This window comes from Tympanuchus pallidicinctus, unplaced genomic scaffold, assembly GCF_026119805.1.
Source record: "Tympanuchus pallidicinctus isolate F22 unplaced genomic scaffold, pur_lepc_1.0 scaffold29, whole genome shotgun sequence".
Classification (NCBI taxonomy): Eukaryota; Metazoa; Chordata; class Aves; order Galliformes; family Phasianidae; genus Tympanuchus; species Tympanuchus pallidicinctus.
Window position 1 is genome coordinate 3756967 of NW_026294746.1, and position 19126 is coordinate 3776092.

At 43.0% G+C, this 19126-nt stretch overlaps 1 protein-coding gene across 1 annotated transcript in view; it reads left to right on the top strand.

Annotated features, from left to right (window-relative positions):
* The window catches only part of PEX14 (peroxisomal biogenesis factor 14), a 73306-nt gene extending 54258 nt beyond the window's left edge, over window positions 1-19048 (top strand). Inside the window, exons 4-9 of the mRNA XM_052691459.1 lie at window positions 1254-1373; window positions 7755-7840; window positions 10187-10289; window positions 11548-11645; window positions 15188-15279; window positions 17217-19048. Coding sequence (XP_052547419.1) covers window positions 1254-1373; window positions 7755-7840; window positions 10187-10289; window positions 11548-11645; window positions 15188-15279; window positions 17217-17682 — 965 coding nt within the window. The 3' untranslated portion in view covers window positions 17683-19048. The remainder of the gene's footprint in view (window positions 1-1253; window positions 1374-7754; window positions 7841-10186; window positions 10290-11547; window positions 11646-15187; window positions 15280-17216) is intronic.
* Window positions 19049-19126: the final 78 nt, after the last annotated feature.

Here is a 19126-nt window from a genome sequence, read left to right on the forward strand (position 1 = left end):
TGGACCTCAAGTGGAGATGATGAAGAGAAAGAATTCACTCATTTTCTCCAACTGCTGTCATGTTCACACTTAATCCCTGCAACACCCATGTGAGAATCAAGTAGTCTTCTCCTTCTTTTCTCAGTCTATTCCTTTGAATCTGTAGCTGCACTTCCAACCTCTGGATGTTCTTTCATGCGCTCTGGATGTGCAGTAAAAAGCCTCGAGTCGCTTCAGATGTTTCTTATATCAGGACTGCTGGCATTCTATCTGCTTCTGTGCAGGAAAATAACATACAAATAACACCCAGCTGTCCTGCCCCACATCACGGTTGCCATCTGAGCGCTGAGTTCTTTCTCTAGAGGATGTTTTCTCCTGTTAGGAAAAATAATCCAGCTGTGCTTCTTTCTCCACAGATGCTGGTCATCGTGAATCCCATAGCTGCTTTTCTTTTCCCCCTTGTTGGCCAAATCCTTTCCACATGTTGTGGCCAATTACAGACGGTCATCCTGGCGTTTCCTGATGGCAGGAGTGACTGCACCAACGTGTTCCATGTGTGCAGTGTGACTGCAGCTCTGCGTGAAATAAAACCCAGGCTGCCCTAGGGCGGTCTAATCAGGCAGCAGTAGGCTGGGGCGATGCTGAGCTGAAAGTTTGGGCTTGGCCTTGTTTTGATCTGTTTTGTTATAGTTTTATTTCCTCCTTGCATTCTGTGTCCCATTCATACTAATCACAGTCAGTCCTGATTTTTTCTTTTTATTTCTGCATTTGTCATAAAATAAAGCAAATTATTCCCGTCTTCGGAAACGATCTAGACTAATTAGTCGTCTAACCCAATAATTAGTTTTTTGTTTCCCTGTCTGTTTTCATGCATTATTGTTAGTTTTTTCCCCTCTTTTTTTTTTTTTACACCATTACAGATTAAAATGAGCCACATTTGCAGTTGATGGTATCTTTTTTTCGGAGGAAGAATAGAGAATTGCAATAGAAAGCTACTTCAAAAGCAGCAATAAACTCAAGGATAAATTAAGGAAATTGAATGAGCCACATTTGGAAGCAGCGTTGAGGCTAATATTCTGTCGCTTAAGGTTAAATTGCAGCAGAGAAAGAGGGAGAGATTCCAGTGAATCCAAAATTGGGGAGGCAGTACTGCTCAAGTTGGTGACAAAATTCTTTGCAGCTTGAAAAGGTTCTGCCTTGCTTTGGAATTTAATTATGTGTGCATCAAGTGGGTAAAGGTGCTAAAAATGATCTCATTTCCTCTGCTCCCCCAGGCCTGACAGATGAAGAAATTGACCTGGCTTTTCAGCAGTCGGGCACCAGCACGGATGAGCCGCAGTCCCCAGGTCCTTCTCAGCTGGTGCCAGCTCAGCCTGCTCACCCTGTGGTGTATAGTAAGTAACCCCTTGAAAAGCATTTCTGGGCCAGATCCTAGATTTCAGTTCAAATAGCGCTGTAATTTTTGTCAGAGTCAGGTACTGAATGTTACCTTGAGTGCTCTGCATGCCTACTGATGTCTGGTGCGAGATGGAGCTAAAAAACCATATTACTCAAGGAAAATGAGGTACAAATGGTCTTGGTCTACAAAAATAAAATCCAACGCAAACTAGCCTATGACACCTCTTGTCATGAAAGGTTATAGTCAATAGAAATCAGCTTCTGACTTGCTCTAAGGACTTGAAAAAGCATTTATCTAGGTGTGGGACAAATTTTTCCCTTCTAAAACTAAGGGTCATGCTTCCCTTCATCAGTAGGATTTCCTAACATATAGAACACTAGTACACAACAGAGCTGATAGATTCTTGGATGGAAGGTGATATAAAAGTACATCATTATTTCATCTGTGCTTGAGAACTTATTTTCTTAACTAGTCAAGCAGCTGAACAGTCAATGCCTTGAATAATTACTTGAAAGCACTTTATTTTCAGCAGGAATAGTAGACCAGAATATAATGTCTTCTGGACTTAGTCTGTGAATTCCCACATGTGAGTTTAAGGTCTGGCACATTGGACTGCCAGTGTGACTGAGTTTTAAGAGTGCTCTGCAGTTACAAGTAGTGATGACCATTTAGGAGTGATGCTTATTTTTATCAAGATTTCTATCTTCAGTCTTAATGAAAGAGGTGACAGCAGAGATGCTGTGTAGACAGAGTGAATAGGATTGTATGATTCTGTGTACAAAATGTACTCCCAGAGAATTTTTAAAGTCCCAACATAATCTCTGTAGGCTTAAAATTTACATATACATTTGCATTTTAAAATAAACCTCGCAAAAAAGTATCTAAGCTCCAAACAATAAAAACCAAAGTACACACCATTAAAAATCCATCAAAAGAAGCTGTTCAGCTCACATGTGTGGCTGGCAGTTTGCAAAGCGCTTTGCTTACCTGCTGAGTATTAGGAATTGGATTCTGATATTGTTCCTAAGCAGTTCTAGCTCAGATGCTGACCAGCTAACAGTCTGCTTAGGGCTGTGTTTATTGGTTTATGACACGGTTTTGCTGCTGTTAGAGATAACACTGGACTCGTTCTCTGAGTTTTGAAATACTCTGGTTTGCTGCAATCTGGGAAGAAAAACATTTGTGATGGAGTCCAGTTCAGAGCTGGAATATTTCTTAGGGTTGTACTGGGGTGTGCTGGTGAGCGCCAGCACTGCATTCTGCTGAGCTGATAATACCTGAAGTTCATAGAAAATGCCAGAAAAGCAGAATCTGAAGAAACAGCAAAACTGCTGAAGAATCAGTGTCAGATCCCTGTTAGTGCCATCACTTGGGTGCTCAGCTGTCTCCCATCAGAACTGAACAGTGCAAGAGTTGATCTGCTCTTACTTTGTACTGTTCTGTTAATACAAGGACAGCAGGAAAGAAGTGTGCAGTTCAAACTGGAAAGCACTGTTGTTGTTGTTCACCATTACAGCTTTATCAATTTTTCCCTCTTTTACTGTTTTGGTTTTCCTCAGAGCACCAGCTTCCTCTTTCTTGTTAGTAGGTTAAGAATCTTAACTAATATTTAAAAATCAAACAGTTCCCAGGAGCTGCTCCAAAGAGAGCTTGGAAAATATTATTCTGTAATGCTTAGAAACTGAAGGTGAATAAAAATACCACCAAAGCCAAGATTCTTTTAGGAGTTTTGATTGTAAACTTATGCTCTAGCTTTGTGATCTGATTAATGCTTTTTAAGTAATCTGAACCAAAAGCTTCTGCCTGTGAGCCAGGTTTGTTTAGCAGCCCACAACATCTGGGAAGCAGTGGCAGTAGGTTGGTTGGATATTGTTCCTCTCCTCTCCAGCTATTCTTTGTAGACTTTCTGTTTAATCTTTAAATGGATGTATAAAAAGAAGAAATAGCTGAATATGTAGGTTGCTCCGAAAGTAATGCCTCCCATTGCTTTCCTTGGAAACTACAACACCTAGAAAGGGCACAATAATACTATTTGATAGAGCAGATTCTCAGCTACAAAGCAGTATTTTTCAGCATGGACACGACCGTTAGTTGTGTATTTTCATCAGCAATGAACAGGAACCTGCATGCTGCACTCATAAAAATCTGCACCAGCAGAGGCGACCACTGCCAGTATCAGCACTGCTGAAATGCACCAGCCACCACCTCACTGTGCTCACTTCCACCATTTGGTCGACCGAAACATCCAGCGAGTGTCAATGAATGTCAGTAGCTAAAGGACTAAGGAAATAGGTAGACTGCTAAATCCAAAGGTTGATTTGTGGGTAGGAACGTCTTAATACTGAAAGTGGTGACAAGATTATTGGTTACATGTGCTTCTTCCTATGGATGACATCTGAGTCTCTTGTGAAGCAGCAGCTGATGTGCTGGCTCCAGTTAGGTCTCAGAGACTAGGAAACACTTTGTGTTTGATTTTTAAAATTTTTCTGAGTAACCTTGACACCTCTAGACCAAATGGTGACACTAGAGAGAGGGAATTACAGAGCAAAAAGAAGAGAAATTGTTGAGGTACTGTGCTGCAAAGCACCAACCAGTGACTTGAGAAACCTCATTTCTTTGTCCCCCTACCACCAAGGTTCGTGTTTAAGGGCTGTAAGAACAGTGGGCTACAGGTGCAGAAATTCAGGGTGGCTTCAGAACCATCTCAGCAATTCATGCCAAGCAAACAGCTGAGCTGGTGATCTTGCCAGCAGCTCCAGTGTAAGATGTCCACTCTTGTGAGTCAGAGCAATAAATCCTGTGTGCATTTTTCAATTTTATTTGCTTGATCTTCTCCTGCTGTAGTCAACTCAGGCTATTCTTGTTTTTGAAGTTGCAGGAAATAATGTATACCACATAAATACTTCCTTTTGCTCAAATTCTACTGCTGGTCTACATATTACTCAACGTTTAAGTCTTTCATTGGAAATAACTCATGTCAGAGCTTTCTTTTCCTTTAAGAGTTCAAGAAGTGTATTTGTACACACTCACAGTAGCGTAGTTCTTATATGCTGAACTCCTGGGTTTGGTTTAAGTAACTTCAGGGGGAAAGAGAGAAGAGCGATGCTTTGAAAGTTTCTTGACGCTGTATTTTAGCCTAATATGATCTCTACTATTTCCCCTCCCTGTTCTGGAGGAGTAACTCCTTCCCTCTGGTTTGTACTTTTGCCAAGAGGTGTCAAAACTGCTTTAAAAAAAAAAAAAAAAAGGCTTAAAAAAAGCTTGAATTTGATTAATGTAGAGAAACAAGACTTTGCCTGACTGATAATAAAACTGATAAATGACATTTGAATTACTTGTAGCGGTAATTTATTACATAAAATATCTTTTATTTGACATGCGATTAGTTGCTGGAAGCATCACTCAATCTGACTAGTTTAAACATGCTCTAAAATGAACCTCCAGTAAAAAAAAAAAAAAAAAAAAAAAAAAAAACCAGGGTTGTCTGCTGTAGGCGTTATGAAATATACTAATCCAGCAGTGAGGACAAAAATCTGACTTTAAATATTTAAATGATTAATTGGGTTTATATATTTTTCTACCTTTCTAACCTTTCTAATTACACACAAACTCAGGGGAGTTCCTGAGCGAGGTGTGCAGGGCTGTGTGCTGCTTGCTGCTATTGCCTGTGCTCTTCCCCACGGTGTTTATGGTCTCCATGTATGCTATTCTACAGAGATTTTACACAGCCTTTAAAATAAGGTGTGATGGGCTCTCTTGCCTTTTGGATCTCCTCCTGCCCCTGTGTCTTCATTAGGATGGAGGCTGTAGAACACAGGCTGCTTTTTCCTACAATTAAAAATGGTGACTGGAATCCAGGCTCCTGTCGCTCTTTCCCCATCTCCTCTCATGGGTTCACTGTTTGCTCTCTGAAAATCAGCTTTTCTGGCCTCAGTTTCTGTGGTTTTATATGTGGTTGTTAGTGAGGGGCTGACCTTACTTGGATGCACGAAGCCTAATTAATTGATGTCAAGAAAACTAATTCTGAGGTGAGTGGGGATCTTCAAAATAGTGTTTGCTCAGGAAGTGCAATTTACAGTTGCCGCTACAAATGAAATGGACTTTCAGCTGGAGAAAACATTGGTGTCCTTCCCAGGATTTCTGAGGCAGAAAGGTTCAGTGCCTCCTGGTTCCTGTGCCCATTCAGGAAGGGTTTCATTGCCCACAGGCTCGCTGGGCCATGAGTGCTTTTTTGCTTTTCTGCATTTTTTTTTCCCAGCTTTACAAGTGGGGAATTTGAAGTCAGTGTGAGCTGAGCCACTGGGAGCCCTCCCTGCACTGCAGACAGAAAGAAGATGGAATGTGGATTCCAGGCAGAGCTGTGACATTCTTCATAGCATCGTAATATTGATGTGGTCAATGCACATCTTTACTGTGTCCCTCACACACTTGAGTTTTCCTCTCCACCCCCCTCGCTTTTTTTTTTTTTTGCCACAAGACAGAATTATTTCACACATCTCTAAAACGAGTAAAATGGCATTTCAGCTTCTTGTCTTTATAGACTCTCTGAACTTTAGGAAAGATCAATCTGGTCCCTTTTCATTAATAATGAAAACCAGGGGGCAATAAAATGTTCTTAGCTCCAGCATTGCAAGAACAGAGAGAGAGATGAGGGAGGTGAAAGGGCAGAGGGGTGGGTGCTACAGGTGTGCCTGTCCTGCCCTCAGGTCACTGCTGCTGGGGACAGCCCAGGACAGGCTGCAGCTGGACACACTGACCTCTGAACTTCATTCACCACGTGCAGTAGGCAGCTCAGCACTGTCAGGGAAAGATGCTTTCAGTGAGGAGCTCAAGGCAGAAACTGGACACTGGGGGGAATTCAGAGTTCAGGTACCAGAAACAGCCATGGGAGCAGAGTGAGGGTGGGGAGCTGGGGTGGAGGGCTGGGATTTGCAGCAAGACTAGCCAAAGATCATTTTAAATCCTGACATGTACGCAGCCAGTTACTGCAGCTTAGCTGATGTGTGTTAATTCATTATGTTAAAAAGTTATGATAATTTGATCGTGTGCCTAAGTTCCAATACAGCAGCCAAATCAGCCCCAAATACTGCTGGTGTTACTATTTGTGGGTTCTGGCAGAGCTGCTTTAATTTGTTCCGATTTCTGGCCTGTGGACAATCTGAGAAACTGTATCCTAAATGTAGAAGAAGGTGGAGGTGCCAGTGGTTGGGTCAGTGCCTGTCTGGAGGACCTGGGGGCTGGGATTGGGAATAATTGTTGCAGTGAAATTCCTGAGGAAGACCTCTGCAAGAAGAAAAATGGCAATAGGTGAACAAGGCAGAAAGGAGAAGAGCTTCCAGCCATGTCAGCCAGCTGAGCACAAATTGAAACTTTGGAGAACAAACTGTGTTCCCTAGACATTGCAGGTCACAGATAGAGTTGGATCTGTCTGGTTAGAGACTGCACACCAGCCTCCTCCTCCTCAGTTCTGCCCACATCCTGCCACTGAACTTCAGGAAAGATCACTCTGCATCCTCTTTATTAAAGAAAACCGGGGGCAGTGCAAGATTCATTAAGGGAACTGTGAGGGAGGTGAAAAGATGAAGCTGGTGGAAAACTATAGGTGTCTTCTGATTCTGCTTGGAGGAGCAGAGTGTGCCATGTCTGCTTTGTTCTGCTGAGTCTTTGTGCTCGTGTGCAGAGTTGTATGTTACATGTGTCAAGTTTTTCTTTTCCCCTTTAGCTATCTCTCTTTAGATATTTAATTGCATGTTTTGTCTTTGCCATTTGTATGTGCTTTGATCCCTATTCACAATAACAGGCTTGAAAGATACTATATCCTTCCTTATTGAAAGGGTCTGTAACTGCTGATATGGTGTTTATAGACCCATTTATTGCCCTAGCAGTTTTTTGTTCTTCCACTTAACACTTCCTTCTTCCTTTTTTCTGCACTCTTCTGAGGCTTTGGCTTTGTCCTCAATTTGTAAAAATTGCAATACTGAGAGGAAGTGGTATTCAAGTAATGAGTTAACCTTAGCTAGCAGTGACACCACAGTTGTCTGGGGTACATGCAGTGAGGTTCAGAGTGTCTTTTGCAAGGAAAGAATAGGGAGAAACAGCAGTTGTGATTTGTCTCCCTTTGACACCTTTTGCAAGGCCATTGTCAATGAAGAGGTCTGGACAGATGCTTCAGTGTTGTAGGGATGGGAGCCTACATGCTGTACCTGAGGGCTACCAGCATCCTAATGCCCTGTCCATTAAGTCTGTGCCTGCTAAGAAACAGAGCTAGCATTGTTCAGTGCTCTTTTTACTGATAAAATGGGCATACTGGGAGAACAGTTGAAAATGTTGTGACCTGCACTTCTTCCCGTGATTATTTCTTGATTTTCACTTTTAGATCCACCTGGCTCCAGATGGCGAGATTATGGGGCTTTGGCTATCATCATGGCAGGAATTGCATTTGGCTTCCACCAACTTTACAAGGTAATATTTCTCTCACTTCTCCCAACAGCTTACTCTGTACTCTGAGAAGATGATGTTATGCTGCTTGTGTCCAAATGCTCAGGTTGGTTCTAAGCTGGTGAAGCATCTCAGCTCTTCCTGCCACTGCCACTGGTATATCTGAGAAATGTAGGCACTTCACATGAAAATGTGCAGTCAAAAGATGGCAAGCAGTCAAATAATTTTCAGCGGTGGATCTCTTAACTGCTGGAAGCAAGGTCATTTTCATCACATATATATAAATAAAAACTTACTGAAACTGAGCACAGGTCAGGAAAGGGATTTTCTCAGCATGGGCCAGCAGATATTACTGTCATATCCACAGCCTAATGGTTTGTGCACTGCTGATCCTGCACCGTGCATTAACAAAGTCTTCTTTGACTGGTTGGAAGGTTGAAAGAAGGTGCTAACTTCCAGCTCTGCCATTCATCCCATAGTTATATTCCAGAGAGCTTGGACCAGCATAGAGCAAGTGTGTGTTCTCTTGTGTATCACAGAGGCAGGAGCCTCTCCTTACCTCTTGTGCAGAGTTTCTCTCATTTAACATACTTGTTCACTCTGGATTTACTTTTCAGCGTTGTGGTAAGTGACATTAGATAATGCTACAGCCTTTTTAGTATAAATCAAGAGTTGGCCTTGTTTTTTTTTTTTTACCTGAATTTCTTATCCTGTCTTCTCATTAATTTTCTGGATCTTAAAGTAAGAGAAGGAGGCCAGATTTAGCAACGTGTTTTATCTGTCAAGCAAAGTTACACGACTTAAGAGGATGGCTTTTTCTGAGCTATGGTATCCCTTGTTTTTTATGTTAAAGAAGTGATGCCAGCTTTACTGATCTTTTCATTCTGGTGAAGAGTGATGTGGCTGATCAGTGTCCAGAGAGATGTTTGGACAACAGCTGTTGGCCTTGCAGACCTTAACACATTGCTGTTACTCAGTGACACGTATCTAACACATATTGATGATTTCCATAAAATTTTTGGCATGATGTCAGTAATGCTATTAATACATCCTATTGCTGTTTTCTTTGTTTACAGATTTTGCTTTTCTGTCTATCCAAACCTCATAAGACATACTGTGCGCCCAACAGAGACCCATATTGTTTTATAGGAGTCAGAAATCTTTGGAGACAGTTGATAAATTCCCTCTGCCCTTCATGGCATTTTGAGGGAGTTTGCAAATAGTGATTTCTACATGAAAGATAGGATGGTAGGATGAGGCGTAGTTGTCCATGTGTGTTCTGTAAGAACTAAAAGAGAACTGCTTATGAAAGTCATCAAAAGCTATTTAGTTTTCAGAATGTCTGAGTGCAAACATATGTGCACACATATGTGTGGTGAGGGCAAGAGCTGTGTACAGCAACAGTGAAATCTTAAACCAGTGCTATTAAGTGTAAAAGAGTGCTGTCCCACACGTGTCAGTTTGGATAATGAGCTCTGTCTCAGAAAGAGTTCTGAATGCCTGCCCCTACGGTGTGTGTGCACGCATCAAAAGCCAGGGTGAGGAAGAATTGATAGACGCCAGTAGGGTTGTATCCACGTCCTAAAGCATTCTTCTCTCATTCCTTTTCACCTGCTGTTTGTTGTACTTTCTGTGCTCATCTTAGAGTGCATATTCAATTCCTATGAACAGTGCTGGCAGAAGGATCTGTGGTAGGAGTTGTGACCTGTTAGGCAAAAACCGTCCTCCACAAGGGCAGAATGATGTAGGTTTAGTGGCTGTGTGATCTGCCTCCCTTCCTACGGTGGCTACCTTCTCACTCCCTTTAGATTCCTTAGTTCTCTTACTGTTCTTAACTTTGCTCCATCTCCTTTTTCTTCACCTCTCTGTTTCTCTAGATCTCTGCTTTCCCCTCCACTACTCTAACCCTCCCATGCCAGGGTTCCCAATATAACAACTTTTGTTCCCTCTCTTGTGCTTCCTCTGTCCTTTCCGGGTCCTTTCCCTTCTTCATCCAACTTCTTCATTATTTGCCTTGTTGATACAGCTCAAATACTGTTAACACCCTTATGTTTGCAAGCATAACATCTGAAATTGTATCCTATATGTCAATGTTTTTTCTCTAGATGTCGTTGTCCCAGGAGACATGAAACAGAGTTATGAGCTGCACCCCCAAATACAACCAAAAAACTCATATCTTTTTTTCTGCAATTTCTCTTAATGCCTACATTAGAAGGAATTTCTTCTTTCAGCCAGGTGTGTGGATAAATGATCCCTGGCTCTGTGATAAAGACTGAGGTTTGGACAGTGGGCTTTGAGGTCGTTTCAGAAAGATTAGAAATTTGTTTTGCATATCCCTGTTTCCTAAAAATATATATGTGCTCTGTGCAGAAATACCTACTCCCTCTCATCATGGGAGGCAAAGAAGATAGGAAACAACTTCAGAGGATTGAGTCAAACATTGCTGAGATGAGTGGCAGCGTGACACAGACAGGTAAAGATTAATGACTCCATCAATTCACCCCTCAAAGCCTTTCTCCCTGAATCCTCCATTCTGCCAAGACCCCCACCCTCTTCTTTCCCTACATCTCCACTTTATGTGGTGACTTCATTTATCTGCTCTGAGAATCTGTTCACATTTGCAAATGAAGCCGCCGTCATTTCGGTTTAATTTGAAATTGCTTGTTTACTGTCGGCGCGGCCTCAATTAATTATGTTTTTACGGAAAGGCTCCCAACCTCAGAATATTAATAAGGGGAATAAAATGACAGCCTTTCGGAGGGCTGTAAAGTTCATTTTTAATTTCTGCTTCTCTGATGTTTTCTGGGCTTTTTTTTTTTTTGGTGTTTTCCCCCCACTTTCCATCTGAAAATCCAGCGCTGGGTCAGGAGAGTCTGTAATTACTGTGCCTCCCTGACCCTGGCCACCTTCTCTGTTATTGACTCTATAGGGTGCCTGTTCATTACCTGATGCCCTAATGATGGTCTGGATTAGCTGTTACCTGTCATACCAATAGAGTTTTTAATTTTATTTTATTTTATCAGCTTGTTTACTGCCTGGAAGCTTTGGATAAAGTGCCAAAGTAGAAAAAGTTCTCCTGCAACTGGAGTTGGAGTCTAGCAGTCATTCATCAGTATTTGCTGTGGTGTAGGAGGGAAACACTGGGTGTTCTCTTGAATTAAAAGGAAAAACAGACAAAGAATATGCAGTTGATGGGATGGAAAAGAAGTGTGATTTTCAGTAGTGTTTGCTAGAGGTATCGGGGTGAAAAAGCTGGTGGGCTGAAAGCAGGAGGATGCTAATTGCACTTTTTAGTGGCGGGTGTGAAGATAAGCATCTTTCATTTCTCATGATACCCTGAGGTCAGTCCTGAGACCAGCCTCGTTCCAGGCTGCAGCTAGCCCCAGAGTTTGCTTGTGTGAGGCCCGAGATAGATAAATGATACAAACATTGTGTAAGTTCAGGGAGATGTACAAATCATAAACCAATATAATTAGAAGGGAGAGGTTTTGGACGGATATACTGTGGGCTATAGACATCTATACAATGGAAAGATAAACTAGAAATACTGGAGGTTAGATGCAGTGCAGGTAGATTACCCGTAGTGCAGATAAATCATATGGATTAAAGTGAGCAGGCGGGCATAGATAAATTAGATATAGTAGAAATAGAGGCATCTTTGTGGTTAGACAGCAGGAAGGACGTGTGTGTGTGTATCTCAGTTTAACACTCTCCTGCTTTTTCCCTCACAGTGACTCAGTTACAGACAACTTTAGCAGCTGTCCAAGAAATGCTCATCCAGCAACAACAGAAAATCCAGGAGCTCACCCAAGAACTGGCTGCTTCGAAGGTATCCACCTCCAGTTCCTCACTTTTAGAACATTACCTAGAAGATGCCTGGCTTCTTTTGTGTCCTCCTGAAAACCAACTCATTAGGGTCACAATCCAGCCTTCATCTGTAACGTCCCCCACCAGTTTCTTTGCATCTCATATCAACGTAGGTTGTCTGTTTAAAGCACTGGATTCTAACTGGCTTCCCAATGAAATACGAGGGCTGCTCCAAAAGTAATGCCTCCTGTTTTATTGTGTTGGCCCACAATGTCAGAGGTGGATGTTGGTGGGATGGCAGTAGAGGTTAAACCTTCCCACCAATATTCTGTTACGTTTAGCTGCTGTGTGACTGATGGCAGCAGAGAGGCAGTCTGACAGAATGGCTTCTGGCATGGAAGTGTGTATGAAGCAAAGGTGCGTAGCTGAATTCCGCCATGTAAAAAAAAAATGCATCCGTTGACATTCATTAACGTTTGCTGAACATGAGTTTATGTAGATCGAATGGTGGGCATGAACACAGTGAGGTGGTGGATGGTGCAGTTCATCAGTAGCAAGAGCGGTCATTTCTACTAGTGCAGGTTTTTAAGAGCACAGCATGCAGGCTTGTGTTCAACAATGGCAACAGTGCATAGCTAATGGTGTGTCTGTGTTGAAAAATAGTGTTTTGTAGCTAAGAGTTTGCCCTATCAAATAGTGTCAGTACTCCTTATATCTGTTGTAATTCTCATGGAAATAAATGGGCAGTTTATTTTGGCAATAAAGGCAATAGTTCTAGCTGGTTTGTATCCTTACCTGTGTTTTTAGGTAACCAATTTTAACCAAAATAGTTTCTTTCTGGCAATGAGACAATTCTGTTCGTCTCTGAACTAATTTCAGCTATCGGCCTAAGCATTCTGTCAGCCATTAGGTGCTGGTTAGATGTGAGTTGGGATGGATTTAAACCAGTCAGGCAGAGATGGCACCTTCCTTTCACTCCTAAATTTGGGGTTATTCAGTTCCAGTAATCTTTCGGTATTCTTAGTACAGGGAGAGACTATTCCTTCTACTATTAAATCCCTTGCACAATGCCTTGTAATCTTCTCTCTGCAGCACGAGAGCTTGACTTCTCCCCATACCTATTCTTTAATCTCATACAACCCCTTTGATGGCGTGTAACTGGTGGGCCACAGCTGACTATGTGGTGTGCACACTGTACAGTAGGAATCCCTCAGTGGCACAGCTGTAAACCCAACCATGAAAGTCAGTTTATGGTCACAACACTCTACTTCAATTTTCCTTGGGAACTGTGGCCTGTCAGTGGCCTGGAGCCAGTCCGGAAATTGGAAAACTGTTTTCAGGTCGTAAGTGTTAAGATTAAGGCCACATGTTGAGCTTTAAGAAGGGAAAAGGGCATAAGAGTCTTGGTGGTTTAGAAAGTCTTAAAGAAGTTTTTCCTGCCCCCCCTTCCACCCCCCACACTGAAATGGTAGCACACATTGTTATGATATCTAAACCTCATGTGTACAAAGACAAACTTGGGCAACCCCACAAACCAAAGAATAAAAGCTGTGTTTTCTCAGCTGTAATGTAAGTTTTTATATCTGCTTTTCAAACTCCTACTGGCATGCTGTAAAAAATTAAAAAGAGGGACTTTAAGTAATTAAAAAACGTACATAAAAATTCGAGGCTTGAGTTTTCTACAACTGTTTTTAAAGAGACTGGCTAAAAAGCCCCAGATGTCAGATTTTATTTCTAAATCCTAGGCATCTGGCACCATATGTGTTTTGGAAATTTGAGTCCTTTGCAGGCCAGTGAGTGGAAATCACTCCCTTGTTAACGTGCTGCTGTAGCTTTCAAGGTCTTGGAGAGCCAGAACAGTGGCTCCTGGATTCTTGCTGTCTGAGGGCTGGGAGTGTGAATCTCAAGGGAACGCATCTGTGTATATCACAGCCACTGCAGGCTGGGTTTGCAGCCCACAAGTCCCTGTGCAGGGTGCTGGCTGTGGAGGTGCTCAGGGCTGCCCAGCACTGGGGGAATTCTGACTGTAGTGAGTATGGGGTAGAAGGAGAAACCAGCAGTCCTGGCTGCAGCTCATAGGAGCTGGCAAGAAGGAGGTTTTGCTATTCCAGTCCTGGCTTCCTTCATCGGAGAATTTACTAGGATTACCTCTGGAGAAACTCTCATAAATGCATTCATTCCTATTGGCTTTTAGCAGCAATTGCTGTGGGAAGTGTTAGAAGGGAGTGTTCTCTGGTCCCGTGCTCAGCCCACCACGGCAGGAGTTGGTACAGTTTGGATGGGGGTAGTCGTAATGTGATCTCTCTTTCAGAACGATGTTCCCATTTTTCAAGTTCCCAAAAAGGTTAAAAAAAAATATATGGCAAAAGTATCATCTGCAGCATGTTCTCTTCTGTTGTTACCTTACTCTAATTTCTGCCTGATATCGCATAGCAGTTCAGATGCAGTGCTGACAGCAGCTTCCACGAGTTACTTATCATCTTTCCCCACCAAACTGCATTCATTGCTTTGAAATATCCGAGAGACAGTGCCTAGTCCAGCTGCTTCCTGGAGATACAATCTGGTAACTCAAGTGTAGCTCTGTTTGTTCAGATCTAGTGCAGAAAATTTTTGGAGCTTTCAGGCATAATTTATCAGTCCACCTCTAAGCACCACAGAATGCAAGTAATCACAGAATCACCTGGGTTGGAAGGGACCTCAAGGATCACGTAGTTCCAGCCCCCCTGCCCAGCAGGGCCACCAAACACACACATTCAGATCAGGTTGCCCAGGACCCCGTCCAACCTGGCCTTGAACACGTCCAAGGACGGGGCATCCACAACCTCCCTGGGCAGCCCGTTCCAGGGCCTAACTACTCTCCTTGTAAAGAACTTCCCCCTAACATCCAACCTAAATCTTCCCTCCCTCAACTTGGATCCGTGAGTTATCCAAGTAATTGACTCTTTATTTCACGATCTAGGAGAAATGAGGGTGTAGTGTTAAACCAGTTGTTAGTATGTAATATCTGAATCTATTGCCTCAGCTAAGCGTAGTAAGAGAGAAGAGAAAGGGCCTGACTCAGTGCAACTCCCACTGCCTTTCTGGATCCTAGTGCTCTAGAAATCATTCCACAGGTCAGTGTCAGATAATTTGGTTTACATCTTTGTGTTTTCTTCTTCATCTGACATACTGGTGAAAAGCATGCTGCACAGAGCTTGCTTCATCTGAATCCTCAGTAGTGCTGGCTGCCTTCTACAGAAAAAAAAAAAAGGTCCTCTTGAGATGCTTCAGCAATGGTTGTTAGAAACAAGATTAATTAGTCCCCAAAACTAAAAGCAAATATTTGAATTGTTGAAGCGCATTGAAACAGTTATTATTTCTGATCGTTGTGGGGATCCTTTAAGGTCCTTCTTCATTGTGGAAGTAATTTTGTTCTGATCTGAGATTTTAAAGGATAGAGTTTATCCTCAGCACTTGAGATTCCCAAATGGGAGGAGAGGGAAGATGAGATAGAAAAAAGGTGACGTTTTTGAGCTATCTCTGGGTTCACGCATTGATCTTTGCATCTTTTTTTCTATGTTACAGGCCACAACTTCCACCAACTGGATTCTGGAGTCACAGAACATTAATGAATTGAAATCTGAGATCTACTCATTAAAAGGACTCCTCCTGAACCGGTATGGGTGGAATATATTGATAGAAGATGATTGTGTGGGGAAGGGTTGCTTTCTGGGATTCTCTCAATCATAGAGAGGAAAAGCATTTCCAGCAGGAACTAGCTCTATATCCTGTTATTGCTATTTTAATAATACCACTCCACTATCACTTTCTATTTGCAGGTCTCAAAATGCTTTTCAAATTTGCCTTAAATCACAGAGTGCTCTGGGTAATTAATAATTACTAAGATTTTTCCTTTTTGTTTTTGATTGAGAAATTCTCTGCCGTTCCCAACAGGGAGGATGCCTCCCTCCCACCTGGTTTGTGGGGTTGAGTGCATCTGAGCTGGCCACCTCTGCTCTGCTGTAGAGACAACCAGAGGTGGATGCAGTTCATGTGATCTGTTCATGGTTAGGGATAACCAGGTCAAATGACACTTCAGCAGAACCTGTTCTTCTCCACTGGCTCACTCAGGCATAGACTTATTATCTATAGATGTCTGAAATGATAATAATACAAATGCCAACCTATGGACTAAGTTATAAGGCGAGGGATCAGATCTCAGTGTTTATCAGCTGTTGACCCTTTGATATGACTCCCTAACTTCCTCCTTCATACAAATAAGTCTTCTCAAAGCATCCTTGGCACAAAGTCTTTCTGCTGTCTACTGATGGCCAGCAGTGGAGAAGCAGCAGCTCTCCAGAGTGGGCAAGGGTGAGAGCTGGCATTAGGGAAAAATCACTCTTTTATGCAGCTTTAGGCATAAAAGCTGTTTTAGTTGTTCACTTTCCAAAAAAAAAAAAAAAAAAAGGCAAATGATTCTACGAGGAGGCAGCAGCAGCAGAGCCCAGAAAGACTCCAGAATGAATTTGTTGATTGCATTTATGATACTGGTTGAATGCAGATGTTCACTTATTGCACTCTCAGGAGATGGAGGCTAGATCAGCAGAGTTCTTCCATGGCTGGTGGTGGCAGTGAGAAGAGGGAGGTGAGAGCAGCTTCTGTTCCTAGTTAAGCGTATGAAAATGGACACTGTTGTGCACAAGCACTCACTGTAAGAATGTAACCAACTTTGGTCTGCTCTGCTTTTACCCATGGCACAGCCAGTTCACCTGAGGGGCATGAGAATCCCCTCCACACAGCATCCCAGCCACGAATCTGATACCTTTTCATACTCCCACTTTGCACATACAAAAGCAAGGATGCATGGGGAGTTCCAAACCAGACATGCTTTTCTGCTTTACTCTTCATGATGGATCACTTTCTGAGGGCACTACCCTCCTTACTGGACTTAAATTTGTCCTTTTTGGAACTTACATTCTCCTTTTAGAGATGGGCATTAGCTTGGCACTGTCAAATCCTTAAAGTCCATGTGGAGAATACTCACTGAGGACAGTGCAGCCCTATTCTCAGCTGGAGCAAGTCAGTATGTCTCCATTCAAATCAGAGAAGCTAAGGCAGTTTGCAGCAGCCAGGATCTGGCCCAAACATGTAAAGTGCGTGCTGGGACTAGGAGATAGAGTCTGGACTGTAATAAGGCAGCATGCAATAGCTGTGTATCGCAGTGGAAGCGAGAGCCAGGTGGTGAAATTTCTTGGCGGAGGCACAAGGAGCAGATTTCTCTGACTTCTTACTCCAGTGGGAATTTTCCTTTCCAATTAATTAGTGATTGTTTTATAAGGGACACCCATGTCTTTCCAGAGGCAGCATTCCCGACTGCTAACTTACTCTGTGAAATTGGCCAAACAAAATCAGTTCTGACTCAATTACCGGTTGCTTGTAAAGCACTTCAGCACTCTGCTGAAGAAATGAAGTGGCCTCGTTCTTGTTCATTGAAGTTTCAGTCCTGTTTTACATGGCTTCCCCAGTACAAATACTATTCTCTCTAATGACAACCCCTCTGTTTTTAATAAAAGTCCCTTTCTTTCCTTTTCTTCCCTCCCTTCTCCCCCCTAAGGAGGCAGTTTCCTCCCTCCCCTTCAGCTCCTAAGATCCCATCATGGCAGATCCCAGTGAAGCCAAGCTCACCTTCCAACCCTGTTGTCGCCAACCACAACAGCAGCAGCGACATCTCACCTGTCAGCAATGAGTCCACCACCTCCTCACCGGTCAAGGAGAACCACAGTCCTGAGGGTTCGAAGGTCAGCTGCCATCTGCTGAGCACTGAGGAAGGCAACAAGGCAGTGATTGATGTCAAGAGCCAAGTGCGGATGGAGGTGCAGGGTGAGGAGGAGAAAAGGGAAGACAAAAGGAATGAAGAAGAAGAAGAGGACGATGAGGATGACGACGTGAGCCACGTGGATGAGGAGGAATGTATGGGTGTCCAGACTGAGGACCGGAGAGGAGGGGATGGGCAAATTAATGAGCAGGTGGAAAAGCTACGAAGACCTGAGGGGGCCAGCAATGAGAATGAGATTGACTAAGGCACCCTGGCTTCTGCTGATGCTGCTGTACATCTTCCCTAGCCTCCTGCACTGTCCCTGGTGCTCTCCCATTTTGTGGAGTGCCACCATCCCTTCCAGTGATTCTTCCATGATTGACCTTGAGCAGGGTCGTGATTGCCTGGTGAACAAGGTGGGCCGTTTCACCACATGGCTGTGCAGCGTTGCAGTGGCTTCTTCTCCCCTCCCAGGCCCACCTTCCCCCCATGAGCTGGGGTCACTGCCTAGGCTGGAAGACCAATCGCCTTACCATGCACCACAGCAACAGAATAAGTCCCCTTACAAAAACATCCAGCATCTCCTGAAGTGGTCAGCCTCTTTGCTACGTCCTGGAGTCCCTCTGCCCCGTTTCAGAAACCTGTCTGCCCTGAAATCTTTGATTTCACAAGCCTTTAATCCCCATATAATCCCCAAAACAGTTCTCGCTGTTTCCCACAATATCCCTCAATTTTATTTCTCAAGCTAATTGGTATTCTATTGCCAAAAAAAATAACATTTTAATTCCTCACCAGATCTCAGGCTCAGCCACCTTCTTCCAAGCCTTATGCCAAGCCTCGAATTCCTGAAACTACCTAGTGTTTAAAAACACTAAATTTCTGGTGGGGTCCAAAGAACACTATTTCCACCCCATGTGCTCTCTTCCATTCATCAAAGTGGCCTCTTGCTAGGGACCAAGTCCAGGTTTCACGGCCACAGTAAAATGCATGAGAACAGGTGGCTTTGTTACTGATTGCTCCCCTGTAAAAGGACGTCTTAAAAGATGACCCCACTCATGGCAATTACTCCCCTTCTTCCTCCAAAGACAAGGAGCTAGCATCAGTTTTTGACATCTATTATAGCTGTCCTGAATGAGATGATATCAGATGCTGAAATAAGTGGTTAATTTTGAATCTTTGCAATGGTTCTGAGCTTGTTTTTCTCCCTAAGTGAGGAGAAAACCCATATTAAATGATCAGCTGAGACCTGCACCTACCCAGTGACAGGCACCTGCTTCAGCAAGGCAGTCTTTACAAGAGAGAGAACAATTCCAGCTCTGAGGTACACCACAGGCCCTCTTGCCCAGTCCAGCCATTATTTTTTTTTGCCTTTTTGGGGCTATATACAAATCAAAACGGTGAATTTTGAAACCTCTCATTTGCAGCATTGTGTTCTCAGCTGTTAAAATGGTGGTGTCCAATTATATTACTCACTGCATCAGAGCCTCTTAGCGGAGCAATTCTTGTAACAACTGAGTCTCACTGTCCTCACTAAGCAAGCGTGCTCGTCCGTGTGATCATGTATAGATTTCAAATATAAAATATGATTGTATATAATTGTAATAAATATGAGTTACCACTATTTAACACCAGGCTGTTACTGGATTGCTGTGGCTCTTTTTTGGGGGGAGAAATATACAGGGTGGCAAAGGGAGGAAAGTGGGCGCACT